This window comes from Chlorocebus sabaeus, chromosome 16 (genome assembly GCF_047675955.1).
Source record: "Chlorocebus sabaeus isolate Y175 chromosome 16, mChlSab1.0.hap1, whole genome shotgun sequence".
Lineage (NCBI taxonomy): Eukaryota > Metazoa > Chordata > Mammalia > Primates > Cercopithecidae > Chlorocebus > Chlorocebus sabaeus.
In genome coordinates this window covers 78,658,107-78,685,224 of record NC_132919.1, presented here as the reverse complement: position 1 = coordinate 78,685,224, position 27,118 = coordinate 78,658,107, and the positions used below count along the sequence as shown (strand labels likewise).

At 58.7% G+C, this 27,118-nt stretch overlaps 1 protein-coding gene across 6 annotated transcripts in view; it reads right to left on the bottom strand.

Annotated features, from left to right (window-relative positions):
- The window catches only part of BAIAP2 (BAR/IMD domain containing adaptor protein 2), a 78,203-nt gene that overhangs the window by 27,099 nt on the left and 23,986 nt on the right, over positions 1–27,118 (bottom strand). For all 6 annotated transcript variants that reach the window (XM_008013211.3, XM_073005481.1, XM_008013213.3 and 3 more), the window contains exons 4-6: positions 5,446–5,507; positions 4,617–4,688; positions 3,802–3,939 (exon numbers count right to left, since the gene is read on the bottom strand). In XM_008013211.3, coding sequence (XP_008011402.3) covers positions 3,802–3,939; positions 4,617–4,688; positions 5,446–5,507 — 272 coding nt within the window. The remainder of the gene's footprint in view (positions 1–3,801; positions 3,940–4,616; positions 4,689–5,445; positions 5,508–27,118) is intronic.

Below are 27,118 nucleotides of genomic sequence, written 5' to 3'. Positions count from 1 at the left end.
AATGGCGTGAACCCGGGAGGCGGAGCTTGCAGTGAGCTGAGATCCGGCCACTGCACTCCAGCCTGGGCGACAGAGCGAGACTCCGTCTCAAAATAAATAAATAAATAAATAAATAAATAAATAAATAAATAAATGAAAGGAGGTCACTCAGCCAGGGCTGGGGAGCCACAGCAGGGCCCCTGGGACCCGGGAAGAAAGGCCAGCTTCGTACATCTCCCAGGAGGCGCCCTGGGAGGCCAGGAAGATGAGGCTCGCCAAGCGTCTCTGCACTGGGTGGCAAAAGCCTTTCCAGGGGAGCTGCTGGGCCACCTTACCTCACACCCACTGCAGCCTCCACCCACCACATGCTTCGGAGCCCTGCCTGCCCTCCCCGCCCACATGGCCCTTGCCCAGACCCACTCACAGGTGCTGCGGGGACCATTTGCCTTGGCAACTCACAGCCACAGACAGGAACGCTGCCCTCATTCAGAACCCTGCCGGGCTCCTGGTTCTGGCCCATCAGGACACAGACAGCCTGGAGGGCCACGACCCCCTCCCCCTTCCCCTGCCCTCCTGCGGATGAGGGGGGGCCTCGTGATGACTGTGGTAGTCATCGGGTGTCCTCCACCTGAGAAACAGGCGCCATGGCTTACTCCCAAAACTGGCTCACCTGACTTACATGGAAGGGCACTCAAGGGGCCCCAGGGTGAGCCCCGCCACCAGCCACCTTAGTTCTGTTATCAAATGTTTCACAGCGTCTGGGGCACCCACTGGCAGCCCCTTGCCCAGACCATGGACCACAGCACTGAAGCAGGGCCAAGGCCCCTTGAGTCACTGCAAGGTCCAGCCCCCTGTGGCTGCAAATCAGGGGACCCTCGGGCCAGTCAACGCAGGGTCTGCTGAGGCACTGGAGGTGGCTCGCAGCCCCCGTGGGAAGAACAGATGGGACTTGCCTCCAGGGCCCCTGAGGCACCACCATGGTCCCTAACAGACCCCAAGTGCCAGGACACGCAGCAAACAAACGGACCGGCCATCAGCAAGAAGGTCGTCCAAACCCCCCATGCGGGATGGGCTGAGGAGCCGGCTGTGCACACACAGCCTCGAGAGTAAATCCCACCACCCGGGGCCCACGGCAGAGCAGCGTGGAGGGCAGGCGGAGGCCGGGTGTGTGGTCAGGGCCCTCCTCAAGGGAGAGGCCTGGCAGAGGGAGGCAGGGCACCTGGAAACCAGGGAGCTGGTGAGGCAGGGCCAGGATGACTGCGTGGGGGCCTGAGGCCTCTGGCTCCAGACTGCAGGAGGGAGGGGGGTGGCTCCAAGAGCCCCTAGCCTCTGCCTCTGCCCAGCCCTATGCTACCCTGCCATGATCTCCGGCTCCTAGCAAGCCCAGCCACAGGACAGTACTGGCTGTGCCAGAGAGAGGTCCCTGGTCCTGAGTAGGGCGGAGCCTCCAGTACCCGTACGATGGAACACAATTGAGCCACGAAATGGAAGAAACGCTGGCCCCCGACAGTAAGAGGGGAGGAGACTGGCACAGGCTACTGCACGATCAGCCTCGAGAACCCTCCGCGCCACATGAGCCACCAGGCACCAAAGGTCAGACGCTGTGGGATTCCGAAACAGGCGAGTCTACGGAGGCCGATGGCAGGTTGCTGACTGGTGGAGCCAAGGGCACAGGGGTGACTGCTGACTGGAAAGTGCTCTAAAATGGACTGAGTGATAGACGCACAGCTGCAAACACTCAACCACTGGGCTGTGGCTGTGAAATGGTGAACTGCTGGTGACATGAATTACATCTTAATAAGGCCGTGAGCAAAAACCCACAGTGCCTCAAGGGGAGAGGAGAGCTCAGGTTCCTGGACCCTAGCAGGCAGCTGAGCCCTCAGTGGGCTGGCCTCAGTATCCCCAGCTCCAGAACCCCAAGCCGGGGACGTTCCCAGGAAAGTTCCCTCTAAGACACGCTCTCACACCCGGCCTGGGTGCTCAGGGGTGGCTCACACCTGCACTGCCCTGGCCTGCCGGGAGGAAGCTACGGCCCTCCAGGCCGCGGGGGCGCCGTCCGCTGCTTAAGTCTTCAGAAAGCAAAGTCGCAAAATGCTCCAAGGTGGGAGGAAAAAGAAAAATAGACATAGGCTCTACCAACAAATACCTATTTCTCCTCCTCAACTCCCTATTCCCACTGCTCGGGATCTGTGCGCAGAAACAGCTGGAGGAAGGCTCGCTGCGGCAGCCTCAGGCAGGAATACTAAGGCCTCCACGATGGGCCCATCATGGAGAGACCCAACACTGCAGCCTGCCCAGAGTGTAAAACAGAAAGGATCACAAGACCCATTCACAGCTTACCTGGAGTGAAAAACAGGATCGAAACAAAGGCTGGGGACACGGGAAGAGGTGGCTGGAGAGGGGAGGGCGCCTAGAGAACGGCCTGAGTCGTGTCCCTTCAACTGTGCACCAAGCGTGCCTGAGTGGGAGGCTGCAGACAGCAGTGGCCACCCGAGGGACCCCCATATGGCTGTTTCCACAGACTCTCACTTATTCTTCTCATCTGCCCCTGGCCCAGTCCCGTCCTCTCCTTTGGGGCCGATCCTGCTCCACCAGGTGACCCCACGCTGGAAATCTTCCGGCTTGGCCTGCAGGGTATGGGCAGACCTGCCTGGCTTCCCTGCAGTCAAGGAGTGAGTGGGGCACAGGCTCTGAGCAGGAACCGGCCTCCAGTCCCAGGGTGAGGCCACAGCCATTCATGAACACCCACATCTGGTATCAAGGAGATGGTGGCACACACACACGCAGACACACGCACACGGGCAGGTGTGTGCGGGGCTTGCCAAGGCTTGAAAACTTGACTGCCAGCAGGAAGGGAGCGGCCTGGAGGCCCGGGCTTCACCCACAGCCACACCTTGCCCGCCCCAGGGTGCAGCCCAGAAGCTTCTACCTGGGTGACTGGCCAGGGATTTTCCTGTTGTTTCTTTTACAAACGACTGGGCATCTTGTTTTGTGTGTCCCTCTCATCTGTATCACTATGACCCCAGCAAGTGGGCGAGGGGTTTCTGGGTCTGGCCTGTGTCAGGCACCATCCAGGTTCCGGTGTACACACATCAGGCCGTGCCTGTCATTGGCCAGGCCATCTTAAGTCCTAGCCCACTCAGCATGCAGCACCGGTGACACTGGCGGGATGGTGAGAGAAACACCACCAAAGCCGCTCCCTCGAGGAACCTGAAGTACCACCTGCCTTGAGCGGCCAGCCCTGTGGGTGGCGGCCACAGCCGCTTAGAGAAACAGACTGGGACCTGACTCCTTAGAGGAACAGACTGGGACCTGACTCCTTAGAGGAACAGACTGGGACCTGACTCCTTAGAGGAACAGACTGGGACCTGACTCCTTAGAGGAACAGACTGGGACCTGACTCCTTAGAGGAACAGACTGGGACCTGACTCCTTAGAGGAACAGACTGGGACCTGACTCCTTAGAGGAACAGACTGGCACCTGACTCCTTAGAGGAACAGACTGGGACCTGACTCTTGGGCAGGGATCAGGGGAACAGAGGTGAGAGGACTCCATGTGGGTTTCTGCTCCTTTGGCCAAGAACCTTCCAGCAACCCTGGAAGGCTGCAGAGAGCAGGACAGAGCCCCACAGGTGGAGCTGACCATCCCGCTGGCCTGGGGGCATCGGGCCCACTGCTCCTGAGGTCTACCAGGGGCACATGGCCTGCCTCTGTCTGATCCCACCCAGGGGGCTGCTGGCCACTCCCCGTGGACGAGGAGGGCTGAGGGGTGAGCAGCCCCGAGGTGAAGCGAGAGGCACCACAGCGGGGGTGGCAGGCCTACCTGCAGCTCCTTGTCCGAGTACTTCTGAGGATTCTTGCTGCCCTGGCTCTTCTTCCGAAGCTTCTTCAGCTCAGCCTGACACTTATCCAGGGCATCGCCTTTGCTCCTCTGCTCAGTCTGGTATTTCTTCAGCGCAGCCTGAGAGTCAAACAATAAAACACAAAACCAAGGCCCATGAGCCCAACGCAGCAGGGTCCCCTTGGCAGCCCTGACGCTCCCTTCCTGGCCTGCTCTCCGGCTGCGCAGCTCATCGGCAAATCAGAGCTGTGGAGAGCGCAACTGAGGCCTCAGCCCGACCGCACCCCACCCCGTGGCAGCTCTCTGGTCCCCGAAGATGAAAATCAGACTTGGAAAAACTGGCCAAGGCCCACCCTTCCCGCCCACCACGAAGAGCCAGAGATGACTCTCAAACCCTCGAGCAGCGCCTCAGGCCCAAGCCTTCTTGCCAATTGACAGGAGTGGCAGTGGGGCAGGACGGGCCGAGAGCCCAGGGAACTGCAGAGGCCAGAGAAGGAGCTCCTGCACTCCCGGGCAGCAGAGTCAGGCACCAGCTTCACCGCAAGTGGTCAAAGCCGAGGCATGAACTGGGCACGAACATGGGGCATCAGAGGCAATGGGTTCACCCACAGGTTGCATTTGGGGCACACCAGGGGCACTCGGTCCCAAATGGACAATGAAGTCAGAGCTGGGGCCCACGCGGACAGGGAGCTCAGGGGAAGTGGGAAGCCTTCAGGCCGAGGGAAGGAGCGACAGGCATTCAGGAGAGTAGGAGCCCAGGCACAGGGCCCCAGCAGGCACGGCCAGGGTGCACTTACACTCAGGTACCTGGAGTCCAGCTCCACCTTCTGCTCCAGCTGCGTGAGCAGCTCGTTGTGAAAAGACTTCAGCTGGACATGGAGAGAAAACATACCAGCCGTCAGCTCCAACACATGGACCCAGAACAGGAGGCGGCGCAGGGCTAGGGCGGACGGTCACGAGACCCCGGGTGTCCCGGCTGTGTAGGAGCCCCTCCCCCTGACTGACGGGCCGTGGCTCTGCATGGCCAGGTGCGCCCTATGGAGCCAGGGGGCTGCAGGAGCGAGTGCTGAACAGGAGTCTGGAACGTGGGACAATCTCGCCTCCGACAGCCATAAGGGCTCCGTTTCTCACAAGGGCAACAGAAACAGTTGTCCCCTGCTTCCTCTGCTGTCCCATGCTGGGGATCACTGCGACATGGGCCGAGAGGTCGCAGGGTCCACGAACCCGAACTGAAACCAGGGTCAGACCCTGGCTTTAGACAGGGTGCTGCAAACCAGCCGCCAGCAACGTGCTCTGGTTGTCTGGGGTCTGCCTCTGCCTCTAGTCGGAGAAGCCGGGGAAGTCTGCCTTGTTGCCTTGTGAGCCGCAGGAGTGGGGTCTGGCTGGGGCTGCGACCAGGACTCTCCCTGGAGCCCAGCGTGACGTGGCCGGCTGTGGTGGCAGCGAAGCATGCGGCCCCGGTCTGGCCCATGCCCTTTTCTCCGACGTCCTCCTTGGAGTATGACTGTGTCCTGAGCCAAGGGCCTCCCTGTCTCTGAGTGTGGATGGACAGCTCGGACTGTTCGGCACCAGCTCTCCCACTGCACCTGCCCCTCCTTGCAGGGCCACGCTGGGGGTGGGACTCACCATTTCTTCCAGCTGATTCTGGATCTGCCTGTGGACTTCAGCCATCTGGAAAAGAACGTCTCCTGGGAAGAACGGCAGAAGGAAGGGGAGGGAGTCAGGTGCCCACAGTCACCACCGTCATCCCACTCTGGGCTGACAGCCACCCAGGGAAGCCCTGTGACCACAGGCAACAGGGTCCCAGGGGCGTCAGGGCCAGAAGGAAGGGTGGAGAGGGGACACCAAGAGGAAACAAAATTCTAGAATGACAACGGACTCCAGACCTCAAATGCACAGCACGCCTGGCATCTTTGGAACGGACCTTGAGTCTCTGCAAAGGCAAGAGACAGGAAGAGCCCGTGTGCGCCTCACCCCAGCGTGACAGTGAGTGACAGTGAGCGCAAACATACGTCTTCACACATCCGACTCTCGTTCGCAGAGACCCAAGAGCTTTGACCCTCCCACCTCAGGCCAGGCAGACGGTCTGCAGACCCCACACCACAGCGTGCAAACCTCCTCTGGGGCACACCCATGGGCACGCGCTGGGCACAGGCCGCTCTGACTCCAAGACGCCTCACTACCCAGGCTGCAGACCCACAGCACCTCTGAGACCTTCACCCAACACCTCCGCTTTGAGCCCCAGAGGAGCATGGTGGTCTGAGGCGGCCTGGTCCCACGGAATCGGCTCACCAGGCAGCCACCCTGGTGCGCGGAGGCCTGGGCTCACCTTGCCATCGCTGAGGGCCCTAGGGACACACGGGCAGCACTTGGGGACACTGATGTCTCCTCGGCCCATGAGCAAAAATGCAGATTAAGAAACCAAAATCGTGAGGCCAGACGCGGTGGCTCACGCTGTAATCCAGGCACTTTGGGAGGCCGAGGCGGGTGGATCACGAGGTCAGGAGATCGAGACCACCCTGGCTACACAGGTGAAACCCCGTCTCTACTAAAAATATTTTTAAAAATCAGCCAGGCGTGGTGGCGGGCGCCTGTAGTCCCAGCTACTTGGGAGGCTGAGGCAGGAGAATGGCAGGAACACAGGAGGTGGAGCTAGCAGTGAGTTGAGATGGCACCACTGCACTCCAGCCTGGGCGACAGAGCAAGACTCCATCTCAACAGAAAAAAAAAAAAAAAGAAATCAAAGTCGTGGCGGCAAAGGGGTGAGCGGCCATCAGAGGCGTTTTCCAGCCCGGACATCGACGACACCCAGCTCAAGTCCACCTGTGGGGGCAGCCCAGGGGCGCAGGTGTCTGGGTTACCCTGAAGTGGGCCTGAGCCCCCCACTCTGTAAGGGCCTCACCACACTGCTGCATCCCCACCTGCTTCCACCAAAGATGGGGGCACAGAGAGGAGCTGAGGGGCCAAGGCCTCGAAGACACAGGAGCATGGCCTCCCCACCTCCCTCTGCCAGAGCTCCTGCGGAGCTGTGATCCCATTTGAGACATGGTCACCAAGGCCAGCAGGTGTCCACACCACCAGCCCACGTGGCTGGCAAGCCACCCTAGAAGCCCCCACAGAGGTGCAGCCAGCCTGGGTTCCAGGACGCAGCCCTGACGCTCATCAGCAGAGCCCGAGACCCACCCCCCCATCAGCACCACATGGGACAGGAGCCCTGGCCAGTGCCCACTCAGCCCCAGAGTGCCCATAAGCACCCAGCGTTTGCGAGGTCACCGGCCCCCTATCCTGGGGTGGGGGCCCGCAAGTTCACAAAGAGGTGAAGCAAAAGGCCCGAGACAACTCAGCTGAACTCTGCATGGCTCTTGCCATATTCCGTTTTATTCATTTTTAGAGATGGGGGTCTCACTATGTCACCGGGCTGGTCTCCAACTCCTAGGCTTATGGGATCCTCCCGCCTCAGCCTCCCCAGTAGCTGGGATCAAAGGCACGCAGCACTGTGCCTGGCTCTCGCCACATTCTGCGGCCCTAAATTGTAAGTTAATGTCAAGACCAAATAACAAGCACGTATTCCCTTAAAAAGCTACACACGATGGATTCAAGAGGAACATCTGGAAGACAACATTGAACAGCCAATCTTTTTAAAAAGGGACTGTTGAATCCAAAAAGAAAAAAGAGTATGTGGAGCTTCTCAGGGGGTTCTGGTCAGGTGACGGTCACCACCACCCACCCGTGTGGCTGCAACACTCAAATGTGCACCCCAGCATCCCTGCCAGCCCGAGCCCCCAGCCCCACACTGCAGCTGGCGCACACACAGGGGAGGCCCAGGCAAAGCTGCACAGACCAGGCGTGTGCCCGCCCTGAGCTTCGAGCGGCGGCTGCACAAAATCATCCCACGCGTTGAATTTTTAAACTGCATCTTACAAGCAGCTGCAGGAAACCACGTGGGCATGGAGTGTGAATGTGTCCAGCATCAGCGCTTAACCCCCGAGGTGCTGCAGGCGCCCCTGCCGGGAGTATGACTGTGTGTGCAGCCACCAGCGCTTAACCCCCGGGGTGCTGTGATGCCAGCTGGAGGGACGGTCAGCCCAACACAGCTCCCACGTAAAGCACCAGACCCCTAAAGAATTCCAAGACCCTAAGATCAGCAGTGAGAGGCACCGGTAGGGATAGTGAGTTCTGCTGAGCAACTAAGTCTTGTCTGCAGTTCCCTGTGTCCTTCAGGGGCCTGAAGAAGGAGTAGCAAGGTCTGAGCCATCGAGAGCCTCCCCTGGGGTGAGACGTGAGGCCTTGTGTTCTTGGGCTCCCTCATCTCTTCATCTCTCCACGCTCCCTCCCATGTGGCAGGCAGACTTATCCAGGCCCACCCTGCTGGGGGACAGAGTCTACCAGGCTTCCTAAGCAGCCTCACCTATCAGATGCCACCCACCCGCTGGGAAGCCCACATCTCGTCCACAGCACAGGCGGGTCCTTAACTCAAAAGACGAGGTTCAAATGTAAGCTGAGTGCCAGTGGGCCAGGGCACACAGTACGTGAGCCAGAACAGACCGGCAGAGCCATCACCGTCGGAAGGATCCAGGGATCTGGGGTGCTGGGGGTGATGGACAGCAGGTGGCCACGCCTCGGGATGTAGGTGTGGGAGTGCAGCGGTGTCGCACCCAGGCTGATGGGTCAACCAGCTCTGGGCAGCTCACACCACTGGCCCAGGGCTGCCTAGGGGTGCTGGGGAGTGGGGACGGGAAGGAGCATCGGAGGGCAGGAAAGGGAGCACATGTGGGAGTCACGGGCGACGTGTTTCCTTTGGGATGAAAGTCTAAAAACCACACAGGCATCCTGAAAATGAGGCCTCTCTTTTTTCAACCATCTACCAATGGACTGCCATGAGTGAAGCAGCAGCCGGTCTGCACTGGGGTCACCGTGGGCCTCACCCCACCAGCTCCACCTCCACCTTGGACAGGGCGGTCGCCAGGCTAAGACTGAAACCTGCTCCACGGGACTGTGACTGGGGAGCCCAGCCTCCTGTGGACGGGCTGAGCGCAGTGATGAGGACAGGGCAGCCTCAGGACCCTGGCTGGGGCCCCTGCTCCCCAGCAAAGAAAACAGCACCTGAGTCAGGTGAGGCTGCAGAGCCCAGGCCCCAGGCGTGCCCGGCCAGCATCTTTCTGTCCTCGAGTAGGTTCTGCTTGGGGGCAGCACCTGGCGGAGAGGGGCCTTTCCATCTGCTGAGTCCCCAGCTCCTTTCTGGAGTCCCAGCAGAGCTTGGTGAGACCCCACGACAGCTCTCGATCTCTCCTGAAGGCTGAGCCCGGTCTCACTCCCCGAAGGTCTTACCCCGACCTGCATGGGACTGTCACCCTACTTTGCAGGAGAGGGACCTGCCACCCCTACAGCTCGAGGCTGACTCGGGGCTGAGCAGGCTGGAGGTCAAACACCCCAAAACTCCAGAGGCTGCATCCTCAAGATCTGCTGCCAGCCAGGAGCAGCGGAGAGCACAGTCAGAGAGGAGTGGAGGCTGCAGTTCAGGAAGGCAGACGCCCGGCTCCCACCCGAGATGACACCAACAGCCGCATATATGCCCAGCTCCCACCCGAGACAGCACCCGCACCCACAGCACCCAGCTCCAAGATGGCACTTGCACCCACAATGCCCACCTCCCACCCAAGACAGCACCTGCACCCAGAGCGCCCAGCTCCCATCCGAGATGGCACCTGCACCCACGGCACCCAGCTCCCACACAATACGGCACCCGCACCCACAGCACCCAGATCAAAGATGGCACCTGCACCCAAGACGGCACTCGCACCCACAGCACCCATCTCCCATCCGAGACAGCACCCGCACCCACAGTGCCTGGCTCGCACCTGAGACGGCACCCGCACCCCAGCCACCTGCATGCTCAGCACCACCAGCCTCAGGACGGGCAGGAAGCCCAAGCATCTGTCCTCCCAACATTGGGCTTTTTTTTTTTTTTTAATTGGGAAAAATTCACATAACATAAAATTCACCATTTTTACCTTTTTTTTTTTTGAGACAGTCTCTCTGTCACCCAGGCTGAAGTACAGTGGCACAATCTCGGCTCACTGCAAGCTCCACCTCCCAGGTTCAAGAGATTCTCCTGCCTCAGCCTCCTGAGTAGCTGGGACTACAGGCGCCCGCCACCAAGCCCGGCTAATTTTAGTATTTTTAGTAGGGATGGGGTTTCACCATGTTGGCCAGACTGGTCTCAAACTCCTGACCTCAGGTGATCCACCCACCCCACCCCGCCAAAGTATTGGGATTACAGGCGTGAGCCCCCGCACCCGGCCAAGAAATTGAGACTGTGGCTGGTGCGGGGATTGAGTCCACGACCGTGGCATCAGCACCATGAGCTCAGCAATTGAGCTAACCGACCGCCTTGACATTTTCATCACCCCGAAGAGAAACCCATGCCCCCCAGCAGTTGCTCCCTAGCTCCAGGGAACCAGTCTGTGGAGTGGCCTATTCCCAATCCTTCACATCACTGCAATCATACAGGACCCTGTGTGTCTGGCTTTTCTCCCTGGGCACAGTGTCTTTAGGCTCCATCCACGGTGTAGCCTGCCTCAGAGTCTCCTTCTTGTCTTTTCACAGACAGCGGTCTCACTCTGTCACCAGCCTGGAGTGCAGTGCCACAGTCATGGCTCACTGCAGCCTCCAACTCCTGGGTTGGAGGGATCCTCTGGCCCCAGCCTCTTGAGGAGCTGGGACTATAGGGGTGTGCCACCATGCCCAGCTCATTTCTAAAACACTTTTGTAGACATGGGGTCTCACTATGTTGCCCAGGCTAGTCTTGAACTCCTGGGATCAAGTGGACTCCCAAAGTGCTGGCATTACAGGTGCAAGTGACTGCACTCAGCCACAGAATGTCCTTTTTTTTTTTTCCAGACAGAGACACAGTCTTGCTGTGTTGCCCAGGTGAGTCCTAAACTCCCAGCCTCAAGTGATCCTCCCCATCTTGGCCTCCCAAAGTGCTGGGATTACAGGTATGAGCCACGCCCAGCCTGTCCTCCTTTATAGCTGAATATAATTTCACCCTACGGATACACCAGACGTTTCTCTCGGCATCTACTGAGAGGTGCGGGCTGTTTCCCGTGTGGCCTGTTCTAACAGAGCTGCTGCGACAACAGCTCTTCAGAAGCAGCTTCAGGGGATGACAGCCCTGAGCCCCACCTGCACACCATCTGTCTTCCTGATGTGCGTTCTGGAGGTGCTCTCACTAGCTTACAGCCAAAACGTCTCCTGGCAAGCAGAGCCCTGGGGAGCAGAGCAAACTGTGGGGTCTCACCCGCTGCCAGCACCCTTGACGTTTTGGGAGGTCATAACGTCGAGGCTCTCTCAAGTATCCTCCACAACCTAGATGGGGCCTCCCCTGATGGCGAGGCGGAGCTCAGTGAGCCCTCCCAGGTGTCCACCTGCCATCTCCTCTCTGCCTCAGGCTGGACCTGGTTCACAGGGAAGATAAAGCAAGAATCAGATGAGTTAAGCTGCAGATGGTAACAGGGGCTGATTCTGGAAGGACTCTGCCTCCCGGCAGGACCTGAGACTCAGCGCTGCCCCCAGCCAAGCAGCCAGGCCTCTCGGGCTGTACTCTGGGGAGCATCTGCCTCGCTGCTCCTGACCCCAGCAGGCGCTGGTTTCCGCCAAACCTCAGGATTACAAGAGGGAACACCCGGGTGCGGTCGCTTCTGCTTCTCCGCCTTATGTATTTTATTCACCACCACTACAAAAAAAAAAAATTCCCAGCAGACCATCACAATTATGCACAGACCCTGGCAGAACCTCTGTGCCAGGACAGAGGTGGCAGTGCCTGGCTGGCCTCACACAGAACCCAGGGCTGGCCAGTGCAAAGGCTGGGCAGTACCGGGGGCCCGAATGTGCCCATGGAGGGGAGGAGCAGGACTTGAGGCCCACCAAAGGCTGCCCTAGGGTTCCAAGTGGCCCCTGCCTGAGAGAGAAGGGCACAGAGGGAGTGTGGTGATATGCATAGCACTGAAAGGGTTAAAAGCAAGAAAGGCAGATGGAGGGAGGGTCCTCGGAGAGGGTCACTCAGGACACTCTCACAGGAGCTCCCCATAAGGCTAGGACCACAAGGAGGCAGGCACTGCTCTGACGCAGCTGTGTCTAGTGAGCAGATGAACAAGAAGGATTAACTGCTCATCCCTGAAGACGGCATGGCAGGACAAGCAGCCCACCAGAAGGCAGCCCACTCGATGCAGTGGCTGAGCTCCTTCAGATGGCTTCACACGGTTCAAAGATTGAGGCGGAACCGGGGATGCCCTGGGTGGTCATCTGCTGAGCCCAGGAGACTCAGAGGGCCAGGGAGGCCGGAAGCAGAGGGAAAGGGGTGAGGAGGGAGGTTGAGGGTGGTCCCGGAAGAGAGAGGGCAGTAAGGACGGGCCACAAGATGCCCCAGACCAAGCAGAGGCGCAGACCTGGCCGCCAGCTTCAAATAACAGGCACCAGGAAGTTTCCCCCAACGCCAAACGTGGGCACAGCTGGAATGAATGTGGCTGGAGATGGCTCTGCGGGTGAGCTGAGCCGAGGCCGGCTTCACAACCACACCCAGGGGTTCCCACGAATGGCTCTGGCTCAACACAGTGGGAAGGTGAAGGAGACAGAAAGCACCGTCAGTCATGGCTCTGCCAAGCCCATTCTTCCCTGCGGTTTAGAAGAAGACAGAACTACATTCTTCTCCCCCCAGCCTAACCTTTCCAACCTGGAGAGAAGTTGCAGGAAGAGTACAGCAAACACCCATTCACTTTGCTGAGGTTCCCTGGTGGTGTGCTTTGCCACAATGGCTTCAGCACTCTTTCTGCGATGTACAGGCACATGCACAGGCACTCACACGCATCTGTGAATGCACACACAGACACCCACATGCACCCGTGCACACACACACACAGGCACTCACACACATCCATGTTCGCACACACACAGGCGCTCACACGCATCCGTGTTCGCACACACAGGCACCCACACGCACCTGTGCACACACAGGCACTCACACGCATCCATGTTCACACACACAGGCACTCACACGCATCTGTGCACGCACACAGACACAGGCACTTTTTTTCAGCCCCTTGAGACTCAACTGCAGACATCAATGTGATGCTGCCCCTGCCCCCAATACTCCAGCTGTGTCCTAAGAGCAAGGACCTTCTGCCTCATCATCACGCCTCCGTTCTGACACACAGGAAGGTTACCACAGACGCACCCTCTTCTAATCAGCACACACCATGCTCCCGAATGGCCCGATGATGCCATTGACAAGCTCCTCCCTGATCCAGGGTCTCATCGAGGGCCCTGCTGCGTTCGGTTGGCACGTGGCTTTAGTCTCTCTCATTTTAGGAAAACAAATCAGCATTCCACCTCCTGGAAGACGGCTCCATCAGCACTTGAGACAAGTCACACACGGGCTTCACTGTGAGTGACGAGGAACTGGCGCCTACCAGCACCCGGAGGACTCTCACCCTTCCTCTGGGGTTCTGGGCGTCTTCAGTCCTTTAACCTAGAAGAGCCCCTCACACTTCGGCTTTCACAACAGTGGCATTTTAAAGACTTGAGCCTTTTCTTACTCCAGAAAATACAACATGTTCTTATAGTCTGCGAATGACAAGAGGCTGAGAGGGAGCGTGAATCTCAGACACAGTGAGAAAGACTGGGGGAGGTGGGAGCCTGGGCCTCGGATGCTTGCAGGCTGGTGTTGCAGGCAGATCTGTGCAGACCCTCATCCTCATCCGGGAGGGCAAACAGCAGCTCAGACCCTGCCCGAGGGTTCCCAAATGCTCGACTCCGAATCCCAAATGGAGCATAAACAGCCATGTCATGATGATTTCCGTTAACACTCCGCTTTGCCAGTTAAAAGATCATTCCTACCAAAGCACGGCCCGAGGAGACGGGCCTGGTGATTGCCCCCATGAAGAAGGTTGGCAGCCCTGGCTGAGCCCAGGGTGAGGCGAACAGCACAGCCTCCACCTCCCCGTCCTGGCCTGGTGCTCCTACAAACCAAGAGGCCGGAGGATCTCAAAGGCACCCCAGGTGGTAAAAGCTCTAAACTCCTGGGTAACCAAGAGACTGCACAGGAGGCTGGGACACAGCGGTGGGGAAGGTCCAAGATGGCGGCTTCGATCTCTGAGAAGCAGGGGTGCTGAGCCCTGAAACGGGGAGGGGCCACTAGAGGGTCATGGGGATGGAAGGCCCCATGCCACCTATGAAGGGAGCTTCAACCCACTGGGGCCACCAGGGCCCCATTGCAGGAATCCTCCACCTGCCACCTATCTGTTGGCTAGGGGATGTCCTGGAGATGACAGGCGCCCAATACTCAGGGCTGTGGGATTACTGTGGGATACTCAGGCATCCAGGCCAGATGCCACTTTCTCATCAGGGAAGCGTGCATGTTCGTACCTGACACCTGGGATTAAATCAGTAAGGTGCAGGCTCATGACCACAGACAACTGGGTCCACGAGGCCCACAGGACAGCCTGGCCCCAGAGCAAGGACTGGGGGTACATTCACCTGCCAACAGCAGACAGCTCCACCCCGACACCCATGGTCCCTTCTCATACACCCACCTCCAAGCAGAGGATGCTGGGTGAAGAGGTCAGGAAAAATGAAAGAAAGGCAGAGGCTGCCAGACAGCGTCCGCCCGCCTGTGCTCAGAGCGGGAGGAGGGGCCTCTGGGCTCAGGTGTCTGCAAAGGTGGAAGACCCCACAGACCTGGGACAGCACCAGCCACAGCTCTCCCAGGAAGGCACCCTCCTTCTCGGACAGGGGCCAGGAATTCAGGAAATGCCAGTCCAGGGTGGGGACGAGGAGACGGCTGGGAGGCTGTGGCCCAAGTGGGGCCCAGAACAGAGCATCTGCTCTTGGCACCAAGGTGAAACTGACGAGTGTGGGCGTCAAACTGGGCAGGAGAGTTTTCCACTGGACCCTGAGAAGTGCTCAGGCGGCCACGAGGCATGGACATAGGGACACCGAGGACAGCCCCTCTTGTTCCCTGATTACATGAGTCAGGCCAGGCTGTGCAGGAGGAGCGGAAGGAGCAGGAAGCTGGAGGGAATTGAGGAACATTGTTGTGGACCGAGGTGGAGCCTGAGGAGGTCTCCCGAGTCTGCCCTGGGGCATTCCAGCCCTCGGGGGGGAAAAGGGAGTGGCAGCCCTCGGGCAGGTAAGGAATGCAGGTGACCCAGCCCACCCTCCTCGAGCTTCAGAGGGCTGGAGCCAGCTGGGGAGGGCATGGCAGCCACAGCCCACGGGGAACCCCAGCCTGCCTGGGCGCACTGACGGAGAAGCAACAGGAGCAGCACGGCCATAATGCTGGCCCAGGAGACTAGGAGACTGGGAGGGCTGGGGTGGCCGGAAGCAGAGGGGGAGGGGTGGGCAAGATCACGGAAGAGACGGGGGGAGGGCAGCAAGGAAATGTAACGAGATGCCCCAGACTGCACAGGCACAGACCTGCATGCTACGGCGCCTGTGTGTGCCGCACTGGGGAAGGGAACAGGCCACCCACTAGGCCGTACTTGGCGTGGGAACCGCTCCGATTCTCGGCTGCCTCCTGGACAGAGCTCGATGGCAGTGTGTGAGCCAGGAGAGCTCGTGGCGGCGTGGGAGGGGGCAGAGAAGGCATCTGACCCTCGCTCTGAGTCTTCCGGGAGCTGGACTTGGGTCCCCGAAACAGAGGCTCAGGGACGTGATGGGCGCTGCTACCGAGTGGTCAGCGTGCTCTTTTTGGCCAGCGGATACCGAGGGCACAGAAACACTCGTTTCCTGGGTATTTCTGTTGCTTCAGGGGGCACAAAAGGGGCTCTGTGTGAGAGGTCAGCTGCTCCAACCTGGCTGCGAGCATGCATCACCTTCCGGAGCCTTCTGAAGTAGATATCCACAATGCTCAAATATCCTCGTGGCTTCTGGAGCCCAAAGGCACCTCGAGAGCTCATCACCACCCACCTGGGCAGGGCTCGAACAGAGCGCGCTCATCACGGGAAAGGACAGACGGCCGGGGGCTGACAGGACAGCTTGCTGTCAGAGCCCCCAGAGGGGCCACAGGACCAGATCCAGTGCTGACCCAGAGCCCAGGGATGCCACCTCGGGGGTGGCTCCTGCTCCCGCCCCTTCTCTCTGCTGCCCTCCAGCCACCAGCTTCTCTTGGAAGAAGTAGAGTTCTTCTCCCACCTACAAAAAAGGCAAAAACGGAATGTGGCCGGGAGTAACCAACGGAAAAAAAAAAATCAATGCCTGTGTTGCCATGGTGATGACGGTAGCCGACGCTGCTTCCCCACACACAGTTTGGAAACCAAGCAAGTCCAAAGAGCCACCTTGGTGTCAAGGCTGGGTCAGCATTCAGATCTTGGATGGGGGATGGAGGGAGAGCAGAGGCCAAGGCTGCCCTTCGTCACCCGGCCCCATTGTCCTGAGCCACCACTCCAAATCACCGGCTCCGAGGATGGGCCCTGGGCGAGCAATGCACCATCACACTGGGATCAAGGACTCTCAGGCCTGCCCGGGCCTCTGGCGCTGAATCTGCTCACACACTCCCAGCGTCCCAGGCAGGCGGGGGCTCCAGGGTCAGTAGCCATCCACCCAGGGCGGCTGGAATGGGGGCTGCAGAGGGCCCCTACGTGACACACAGGAATGGAGACAAGGTTCTGCGGGGGCTGAGCTGACCTGACACCTTCTCTCCATGAGTTGAGAGACCAGGCCAAGCCCAGCTCCCACAGCTGCAGGGGGAAAGGCGCGCCAGGGCCTTCTCCTGCCCCGCGTCCACCGGGAACTCTTCTGCAGCACCGCTCCCTACCTCTCCTCCCTTCAAAGCGCCTTCTCCTCCTTGTCCGCACGGAGATTTAAGGTCTGATGGGGCAGAGGAGTTTCCACGTTTCCACCTCCCTTTTGGCCACGAGCGATCAAGGTTTCCTGGCAGAGTACACTCAATGCCCAGCCCGGAGGCTGCCTGGACGTCCACTCAGCGTGGAGGGCAGACCCAGGGCACAGCTTGGAGCAGAGCCTGCTCCTTTCTTCATGGGCAAATGTGCCTTTCAAAACCAACTTCTGGCCGGTCACGGTGGCTCACACCTGTAATCCCAGCACTTTGGGAGGCCGAGACAGGAGGATCGCTTGAGTGCAGGAGTTTGAGACCAGCCTGGGCAACAAAGCGAGATCTTGTCTCTACAAAAAGTTTAAAAATTATACAGGCGTGGCAGCACACACCCGCAGTTCTGGCTCCTCAGAAGCTGAAGCGGGAGGATCACTTGAGGCCAGGAGGCTGCGATGAGCTATGTGACTGTGCCCCCGCACTCTAGCCTCAGTGACAGAGAGAGACTTTGTCTCCAAAAAGGGGAATAAACAAAAACCACCACCACCAAAAAAAAAAAAAAAAAAAAAAAAAAGAACCAAAACAAGAAAACAAAAAACTCTCCACTCTTCCTGGGTACAACAAGTGCACTTCCAAAGACCCGGCCACCTCCGCTGCCTGTTCAGGTCCCACGGTACGGCATCCTCCCAAGGTGCCCTAGGCACGGCTCCCACACGTCCGGGGAAAACAGAAAGGCTGGGAGGGGAACTGAACCTTGCCCAGAAACGTGCTGGCCAGAGCAAGCTCGTGAGTGGACAGCCCCGGGGGGGGTCCCCCGAGTGGGCAGAGGGAGCTGCCATGGACGGGGAACCATGCCCCCCACCCAGGCTTTTCAGGGGCCATGCACCTCCCGAAAAGGAAGGGGCCACTGCAGAGGCAGGGAACAGACTCGAGAACTCCCACCAGGCGTCCTTGAAGCCAGCCCTGGACCCCAGCTGCCCAGAGTCCCATGGCCATGAGCAGGGGCTGCCGAGAAGCCAGGTGGGCAGTTCAGAGGGCCGCCCCGTGGACCGCTCCCCAGTCTCTCTGACCACCTTACCAGGGGCCAGTCTCCCTGTCACCCTCCAGCACTCCATGGGGCGGCATGAGCGCCACCCCTCAGTACCTGGACCTAGGACTATCTGTGCCCGAGTACGTCTCTGTGCCCGCGTGCGTGCTCTGGTTGGGTGCGTGCACGTGTTCAGTCTCTGCCCGGGACACAGTCCAGTCAGCCCTGCACTGATGCAACCGCCTGCATGTGACTGCTGCTAACAACTACAAAAATGCTTCCAATGTATCAACTGTACAAAGGAGACTCTCACGAACACCCGTGGACCCACCATTCAGAGCTACCAGAAGGTGATGTTCTGCCGTTTGCCCTTCAGACGTTTAAATAAACAAGCACAGCGGGGACAGCCGGAGGGCCCAGCGCATCCTTCTTAGCCCAGCCCCTGCCGCCGGGACCACCCCTGGGGCTGCTGAGACCCTGTCCTGGCTGTTTCTACGGGGCCCAGTGCCGGACAAGTTGTCGCATGTGTGACTGGGGAGTGGCGGAGCCTGGAACAGCTGGAGCTCAGCAGTGGGCATGCAGGAGCACGTCTGAGACGATGGTCACAGACTGTGGACAAGGGAACCCACTGGTGCCTCCCACAGCCCAGAACTCAAGGCTGGACAGAGGCACTGGCAACCAGATATGGCCCCCCAACCTGAGAAAGACCCCTCCGCAGACCTGGAGTCCCCCAGGCCCTCCAGTAGCCACAACCAAGGGGCCATGGAGGTGGCCTTCTCTGCAGTACCAGACTTGGGGGCACCCTCCTCAGGGCAGGGAAGCGGGGACAGGGGACACAAGAGTGGAGCCCCCTGAGACGGGCTCCGGTCCTGGCTCTGTCTCTGCGGCTGCTGACTGTGGGGTCCCTAGGTCCTGGGCTTTGTCTTACACTGATCCTGGGGGTCGAGGATTCAAGAGCGGCTTCTGGTGTGGACCAGGCATCGCTGCCCTCCTACACCTGGGGCCAAAAGAACACCTGTGACCCGGATGGCACTGACCAGGGTCCTGGCCTCTGGGGACAGACCCTCTCCGACAGCTGCTCTGCAGGGGACAGAAGCCATTCAGACCTCCAGTTCCTCACGCATGTCCGTGGGGAAGACCAATGCCGTGAGCGTGGCCTGCTCCTAACCAGCCTCGCCTATTTGTGCTCCCTGATTATTGTCCAAGGGGGAACATCGCTCCTGGGAGAGTTTCCCAACCACTGACTGGCTCCAAACCCTACCAGACGCAAACAGGAGCAGAGGCCGCCCTGAGAGCGCCAGCCATCATCTCCCTGGGTGGCTGTGACCAGTGTCTGTCAGGCCTGACATGCCCACGCTTCCGCCAACTGGCACCACCCAAAGTGCACGGGACCCACGTCCCACAGGACCCCAGAGATGCAGACACCTGCCCACGGAGGCTCCTGGGCCAGCACCTGTGCCCCCAGGGCCCTCGGCCTGTGGCCAACACTATGTGGGGCTCCATCGGAGGCGGCCAGCACCTCAGCAGCTCCTGGCTTGAGGAGGAAGGCTGAGCGGCTCCTCTCTTGACAGCACCAAGGGATGGCAGGTGCCATCAGCTGTGCCTCACCTGGGGGACGGGCGGCCCCAGCATCACAGGGGAGAGGCCAGCTGTCCTCCCTATTCTGGCCGGCTGAGGCCTGACGCTGTGGCGTGAGTGCTCAGGGAGGAAAGGTGCCTCCCCGCTGTGATGCTGGGCCAAAGAGAGCAGCAGCAACGGCCAGCAGAGGACACCCAGCCGGGCCTCAGAGCCTCTCGCTGAGTGAGACTCCAGCAGCCCCTCTGCCGGCCACGCTCGGAGCTACTGATCACCAGCTGGAAACGGCTCAGGATCAAACCACGAGCAGCCAGACCAGGGGCCTACACTTGGCTGCCGAGGCTGCAACACAGTCAATCCAATCAGGACGGCTGCTAATCTCCCCGAAGAGCTGAGCCTGCACCGCAAAGCTGTCAGTAGGCAGGCAGGGCTGGGCCACCCCTAGCGGCAGCCAGAAGAGAACAAGGCCCTCCACACCCTCCACCACAAGGCCCCCCCGCCCCCTTCCCCCCTCAGGCGCTGGTGGGTCAGCACGGGCCTGCCTCTGAGAACAGGAGGTTGGGGCAGAGTGGGCCCTGAACGATCCCCACGGGGCGGGAGGCAGGGCCCAGGGCAGAGTCCTCCCCAAGTACCCTGGTGGCTTCTTCGGGTGGCTGTCTCTGGAGCACCCCTGCCCGTGTCCTACTGTAGGGAGGGAGGAATAGTGTGGCGTGAGGGAGGTACAGGCAGGTTGGAGCAAGGTTGGGCTCCTGGGTACACTGTGCACGGAGCCGCCTGAGCCCAGAGGGGCTGTGACACAGCCAGACAAGCTGTTTGGTCTCATGGAGAGCAGGAGGCCCTACCAGGTGAGTGACACTTTGGCCAACGGGAGCCACTGGAGACAGCCCCAAAGGCCCCTTGGGGTTCACGTGACCAAGGACCTTCTCTTCTGCACAGGCCCCCACGTTTCAGAGAGACAGAGATGCCGCACACACGGAGGGAGCCACTCCACGCCTCTAAGAGAGAGGCTGACACCTGCGGGCACAGGAGGGGCACCTGACCCGTGGGAGCCCCAGGCCCCAGCTCTCCCAGCGGGCATTGAGAACACCTGCCTCACTCTGGGCAGCAAGGTGTGCACTGCAGCCAGCAGCTACAGGAAGTTTCCAGACCACACCTTAATTCAGTGACTCAGTGACTAAATCCAGCCCACAGTTTCAGGCAGGGACAATGCCGCCTGCCAGCTAACATCCTCATTCCAAGGCTGGCCCAACAGGGAGCTCCTGCCACTCTCCTGGGCACCCGGGGATGCCAGACAGATGGCAGAGCACAGGCCCAGTGCACCCAGCAGGTACATACACGCCCTGTGATCACAAACAAGCATGCTGTGGGCACCCGCGGGTACACAGCGGCCTCTTCAAAGGACAAAAACACACCAGAGGCCTCCAGAGATGGGCAAGGGCTGAGCCAAACAGCCTGGCTCAGGTGTTCCATGGCAGGGCCACAGAGCATTCGGACAAGAAACACAACAGGCCCAGGGCCCCAGACAGACAAGCTGGACACGCGCCTCTGACCACACAGAGGCAGGCTAGACATGCGGGTCTGACTATATAAGACAGAGGCAGGCTGGACATGTGGGTCTGGCCACACGAAGTACAGTGCTCTCTCCTGGGGAGAGTGTGGCCCCGCTCACTGCAATGACAGCCCCCCTCACTAGAGACGTGGCACCGTCCTCAAGAGCCGACAACGCTCTACAGGGTGATTTGACATTAGCCTCCCTACAAAGCCAGGCCAAAAGGCAGCTACGTGACCCTCTCTCCATACAGAGGGTTCTGGCAAACAGTGCTAGAGTCACCTGCCCACGTGTGTACACTGCACCAGGACCCCAGGTCACTGGGATTCTGGCCTGCTCCCCCCATCTGTCTCCCCCGTTGGCCAGCATAGGCTCAGGCTCAACCCAGCTCTGTGCAACTCCAGCCTCGGGTGGGGGAGCCAGAGGGCCTGGGCCACAGGCGGCTGCCAGCAGCAGTGGGTGGAGGGGTGTGCTCAGGAGTACAGTCCCGGGGCACTGCAAACCACAGCTGTCGGTGAGGCAGACTGGACAGCTGCCCTCCACCCGCAGAAAGAACCAGTGCCACGTCAACCCAGGCACCCCTACGGCCCAGCGGCATGGGAAGCACCTGCCCTGCCCTCTGCCCTTGGGTCTCCACACCAGCCCCTGGTGGTGCCAGCCACCACGGAGGGGCCTGAAACAGAGGAGGAGGAGCCACTCACACATCTTAGCAAATTCCCCAGATTCCCGAGGCTCTCAGCTCAGGACCCTGGGCCCCTGCAGGGGGCTGGGACGCGCACAGCACTGCTTCTGTGACCAGGCTGGGCCTGCCCTCCCTCGGGTCACCTCTGCCAGGCTTGCTCCTGGGCCACAGGGATTGGCCTACGGGACTCAGATCCAGTTGGCCCCTCCAATCTCCCCGAGCTGCCAGTCAACCCAAACACAAAACTCCAGAGGACCAGGAGCAGACGCCCCTGGGAAAAGTCTAACCCGATGCCCCTGGGAAAAGTCTAACCCGGGCACTGGGTCAGGGGCTGTGAGAGCGGCGGGCGTGCCCTGGAATTACACCTGCCGGAGCTGGAAAGCAGAAGCACCATGGCGGGGACTGGAAAACCAGTCAGCCAGCAGACAGCCGAGTGTGGGTGGCTTTCGGCTAGGGGATTAGAAGGGCTGTGAGAAGCTTCCGGAACTTGGAGCTGCCACTCCATTCCCTGACTAAGCACTTCCATATCAAAGCAAAGCCCTGAGAGTTAACTGCAGAAACTCTCTCACTGCAGGGAAAACCACCTCTGACTGAAGACCAGAGGCCCTTCCCTCTGTGAGGTCTGCAGGCCACAAAGCCCGAGGCTGCCTCCCCAGCTGTGCGCCGTGCGGCCAGAGCCGCAGGTACAGAAAGACCCACGGCACCAAAGGCCGGCTCTGACCCAGGCACTGCTCACTCCAGAAGGAGAGAGAACAAAGGGGCAGCCCCAGCTGCTCATTTAAAGCAAAAAAGGACTCTCTGGGATTTCACCCGCCGGGCCAGGCTCTGGTTCAGAAGCACAAAAGCTCCCGCAGGCCAAGGCCGGCTCCCTGCTCCGGAGACCTGAGGCTCACTCAGAGCAGCACTCTTGGCCACAGTGACGGGGTGCCGCCGGGACCCTCACTCTTCCCCTCAGAGCAGCACTCTTGGCCACAGTGACGGGGTGCCGCCGGGACCCTCACTCTTCCCAGGAAGAACAGAGCGCAGGGCTCTGCAGGGAAAGGGGGGGCGGGCAGCATTACCCATGTGATTAGCCGGGGGTCAGTGCAGCCGAATCCTCCGTCATCCTGACAGGGCTGAAGACAGGACCTCCCTATGAGGGCTACATAGCCCGAGGCCACCTCCCGGGCTGTGGGTGGTGCCAGGCCAGAGCTGTGGGTACAGAGAGACCCACAAGACTAAAGGCAGACTGCCCTGTGAGTAGAGTAGGTGCCACATGGGAAAGAAAGGTGGGAAGAATGGAAGAATGAAAGCAGGAAGGAATGAGGAGGAAGGAGGGCAGCCAGGGTTGGCACCACTGCTTGCGTGGCAACCCTGGCCCCACACGGCCACAAAGCCACACCCAGAGAGGCCTGGGTGGGAGACCAGCAAAGAGAGGACAGGCTGGTGCCCTGCTCAGCCGGGTATCAAGACCAAATCACTGAAAAACACCTCCCGGCCAAGCAAGGGCTGGTCTGAGCCGAGCACCTCCACCCCAGCACAGACCAGTGCTCTGCCTCCCTGGGAGGGGCTCCACCCACTGACGGCCTGGCTCATTCCCAAACAGCAGGGACAGCACCTTCCATCCTCCTGGGGCAACAAGGACAGTTGGAAGAGAAGGTGACCAGAAATGAGCAACGTCCCCGGGGCTGAAGAGGAAGAACAGGAAACAAACTCAACACTAAACCAAAAATAAGACTGTTGCGGGCCAGAGCGAGCCACCGCACGGTAACAGGGCTCAGCTCATCAAGAAGGCACACCCACACACACGCGCTTAATAACACAGCCTGCAAACACAGAAAGCAAAAACTGCCAGAGGAACCGCGGAGGCCCCGGCCTGGGGAGTAAGATGCACGCCTCCTTCACTTATCGCACAACTGGCTGCCGCACAACCCCACGGGGCCTTGTGGAATTCATCCCACGGGAGAGCTCAGCCTCAAGGCCCCTCGGAGCAGCTCATCTAGAAAAACTCACCGGGGGTAACTCAATGACTCATGGAGGAGGACAAAGAAACTGTTACACGTACATGGAATATTCTACAGCAGTGAAAACGAAAGTATCTGCGTGTGGCAAGAACACAGAGGGACCTAAGACACAGTGAGAAAGGCAGGTTGCACAAATCCATCTTCCTGTGGCACCAAGCCTGGAATCTCAACAAGGCCCTGGGCTCCTCAAAGCCCTGCCCCCACTCCCAGCCTCACCCCCTCATACGCTCCAGACCTTTCATATTTCTGCAAAAGCCTCTTGTTTCTGTCCACCTCACACCTCACACATTTGGACACACCCTTTGCCCCTCTCCTTCGCCCCTCCTCTTAACCCCCGCAGTCCTTGCCCAGGTCCCTGCTCCTGTGGCCCCCAGAGGCTGCACACCACTCCCAATCATGGGGTGATGCTCTTCATGAGCCTCTCAGGACCCTCCACCACAGGAACGATACCGTCAGGAAATTCCTAACACCCCAGCACAAACATCTCCAGAGCTTGCGGTGGGGGGAAAAGTAACACTCACATAAAATCAGCACCAAGATGGCCCTGAACACAGCAGTGGTGCAGCTGGAAGAGGATGGTGTGAGGCCCTGACTCTGAACACCGGGCATCTCCCTCCCCCAACTCCAAACCAGTTAAGCCACCAGCGCCAGGCAGAGACAATGGCAGACACACACTGGCTCAAACGCGTTCCCCATTCACCTACTCAGAAACCTAACAACAAAAAAGAAAGAAAGAAAGAAAAAGACGATTCCCCGGATGGTGGGAGTACAGGAAAAGAAAAGACACAGGGCCCGGAAAACATGGGGCTCTGACCCGGGAGGAGGAGAAGCTGCCTCTGCACAGCCCAGCAGCCCAGGACGGAGCAGGGCGGCTCCAAAAGGAGAAGAGACAGAGACTGACCTCCCAGCCAACAGCAAAGCCAGCGCAAGGGTGTGGCTGAGGCTCTGGGGAGAAATTCCTGACGGTGCATTGAAAACAAAGCGAACCAAGAAGCGAGGCCATTATTAACTCCAGAAAAAAAGGCATCATAATAAATATCACAGAGCCGTAATAACAAAATTCCATGAACTGCAATACCAAAAAAACGGTAATACCTAAAACAAACAAACAAACAAAAAACCAAATCAGTCCATTGGACTTCATTAAAATTAAATACTTTTGTTCTAAAAACACTATTACAGAGCTGGGTGCAGTGGCTCACGCCTATAATCCCAGCACTTTGGGAGGCTAAGGCAGGAGGATCACTTGAAGGCAGGAGTTCGAGAACAGCCTGGACAACATGGTGAAACCCCGTCTCTACTAAAAATACAAAAATTAGTCGGGCGTGGTGGTGAGTGCCTGCAATGCCAGCTACTTAGGAGGCTGAGGCAGGAGGATCGCTTGAACCTGGGAGGCAGAGGTTGCAGTGAGCCGAGATCGCACCACTGCATACCAGCCTGGGTGACAGAGTGAGATTCGCTCTCAAAAAAACTAAAACCACTATTACAAAAAGGAAAGGCCCACCAGACTGGAATCAAATATGTGCAAAATAGATTCCTGGCAAGGGACTTCCATCTAGAGTATACAGAGGACTTTTATAACTAAAAAAGACAAAAGCCCAAGTGGAACAAAGCGGGAAGATTCTAACACACACTTCACCACAAGAGATGAACAAAACACAAAAAGATGCTCCACGACATCAGTTAATGAAGGAAATGCAAACTTGGGAATGCCGCAAACTAAAACCACCCAGGCGTCCGTCAACAGGTGAGGGTACGACTGAACCGTGGCACTTTCGCACAACAGGACCCTGCAAGCTATGAAATGCAACAAATTCCTGACGTGCGCCGCAGCAATGCGGCTCAGAATAACCACACACACCCGAGGAAGCCGGACAAAAAAAGAAGACACGCCGTATGGTTCCATTTATGTAAAACTCTAGCAAATGCACACTAAATTACAGTGACAGAAAGCGGATCAGTGGTTGCCTGGAGATGGGGAGGGGGGGCCCAAGGACTCTGGGAGAGACAGACAAGTTCACTGTGGTGATTGTGGCCACAGCTTCACAGGTATACACACGTCAAAACTCATCACACTGGACACTCAGATACCTCAATGAAGTTGTACAGTCATCATAATACAGAGTCTGCCTTAGCCATGAAAAGAATTAATATCATCAGATAACACCTTACGTGACTTTAAACAAATATTGTGATAATTATACTGGGTGGGGCAAGGGATAGCACAAAAAGGCTAAGTCCATATCTTCCGTAATAAGAATCCGTTTGATGATGTCTGAAGTTTTTTTTTGAGACAGAGTCTCGCTCTGTCGCCTAGGCTGGAGTGCAATGGCACGATCTTAGCTCACTGTAACCTCTGCCTCCTAGGTTCAAGCAATTCTCCTGTCTCAGCCTCCCTAATAGCTGGGATTAGGCACGCGCCATCACGCCCGGCTAATATTTTGTATTTTAGTAGAGACGAGGTTTCCCCATGTTGCCCAGGCTGGTCTCGAACTCCTGAGCTCAGGCAATCCACTTGCCTCGGCCTCCCAAAGTGCTAGGATTACAGGCATGAGCCACCATGCCTGGCCCTGTCTAAACTTTTAAAGAGGGGGGCGGGGAGGGGGAGTGGCAGGGGCAGGGGGAGGGGGAGGAGGGGGAGGAGGAGGGGGAGGAGGAGGGGGAGGAGGAGGAGGGGGGAGTGGCATAAACCTGTCCTCTTAAACACGCGGCCGAGGGAGCCGCCTCTGCGCAGCAGGACCTGGGCACCCTAGGAGGGTGGGAAGGGGCCAACTTCGTTTCAAACACGGATGTGTTGCCTTCATAAAAACTCAACTCCCAGCAATCTGACCCGGCAATTCCAGTTTCGGTGCATGCACAGGAGAGATGAAAACAGGCTCACAGCTGCTGGAAGGTGACAGCAACCCCAGATACATGAAATGGGTCCGCCCATGCAATGGGTCATTGTTCAGCCACAAACAGGAATAAGGCCCTGACATGGGCTACAGCACAGATGGACGGTAAACATGCGCTCAGGGAAAAGGGTCAGACACAGAAGGTCACACACTGTATGTATGCCTCCATTAATATGAAATGTCCAGAACGGGCCAGTCCAGAGAGAGACGCAGTGGCGTGGCTGCCACGGGCTGGGAGTGTGGGGATGAGGGAGGGACTGCTTAAGGGGTACAGGGTTTCTTTTGGGGGTGCTAAAAACGCTTTGTGGTGATAAAAACACTTTGGAGTTAGACGGGGGTAATAGGTGCACACTGCAAATACACTAAGCCGCAGAACTGTACGCTCTAATGGGGTAACTGTATGGCATGTGAACTGTGTCAATAAAGCTGTTACCAGGAAAAAAACCTGACTCCAGAGCCAGGCGGGCATGTGGCGGGCCTCTGCAGATGGACAGCGGGGCTCCACGCTCTGGGAAGAGCCCTGGGAGAGATTCCACAAGGCCACAGGTAGACGGACGCTCCCGGATCCAAGTCAAAGCCCTCACACGTCTCCCTCTCTCCTGAAGCTTCCCTTCTCCTCCTCGTGCCCATGTGGGCTCAGCACCTTCTTGTAGTCAACCACCAGGGACTCTGCTGACAGGAAGTTCTGGAATCCCACCGTTTTGGACACACCCACCCCTCACTGTGGGCCACAAAAGCCTGGA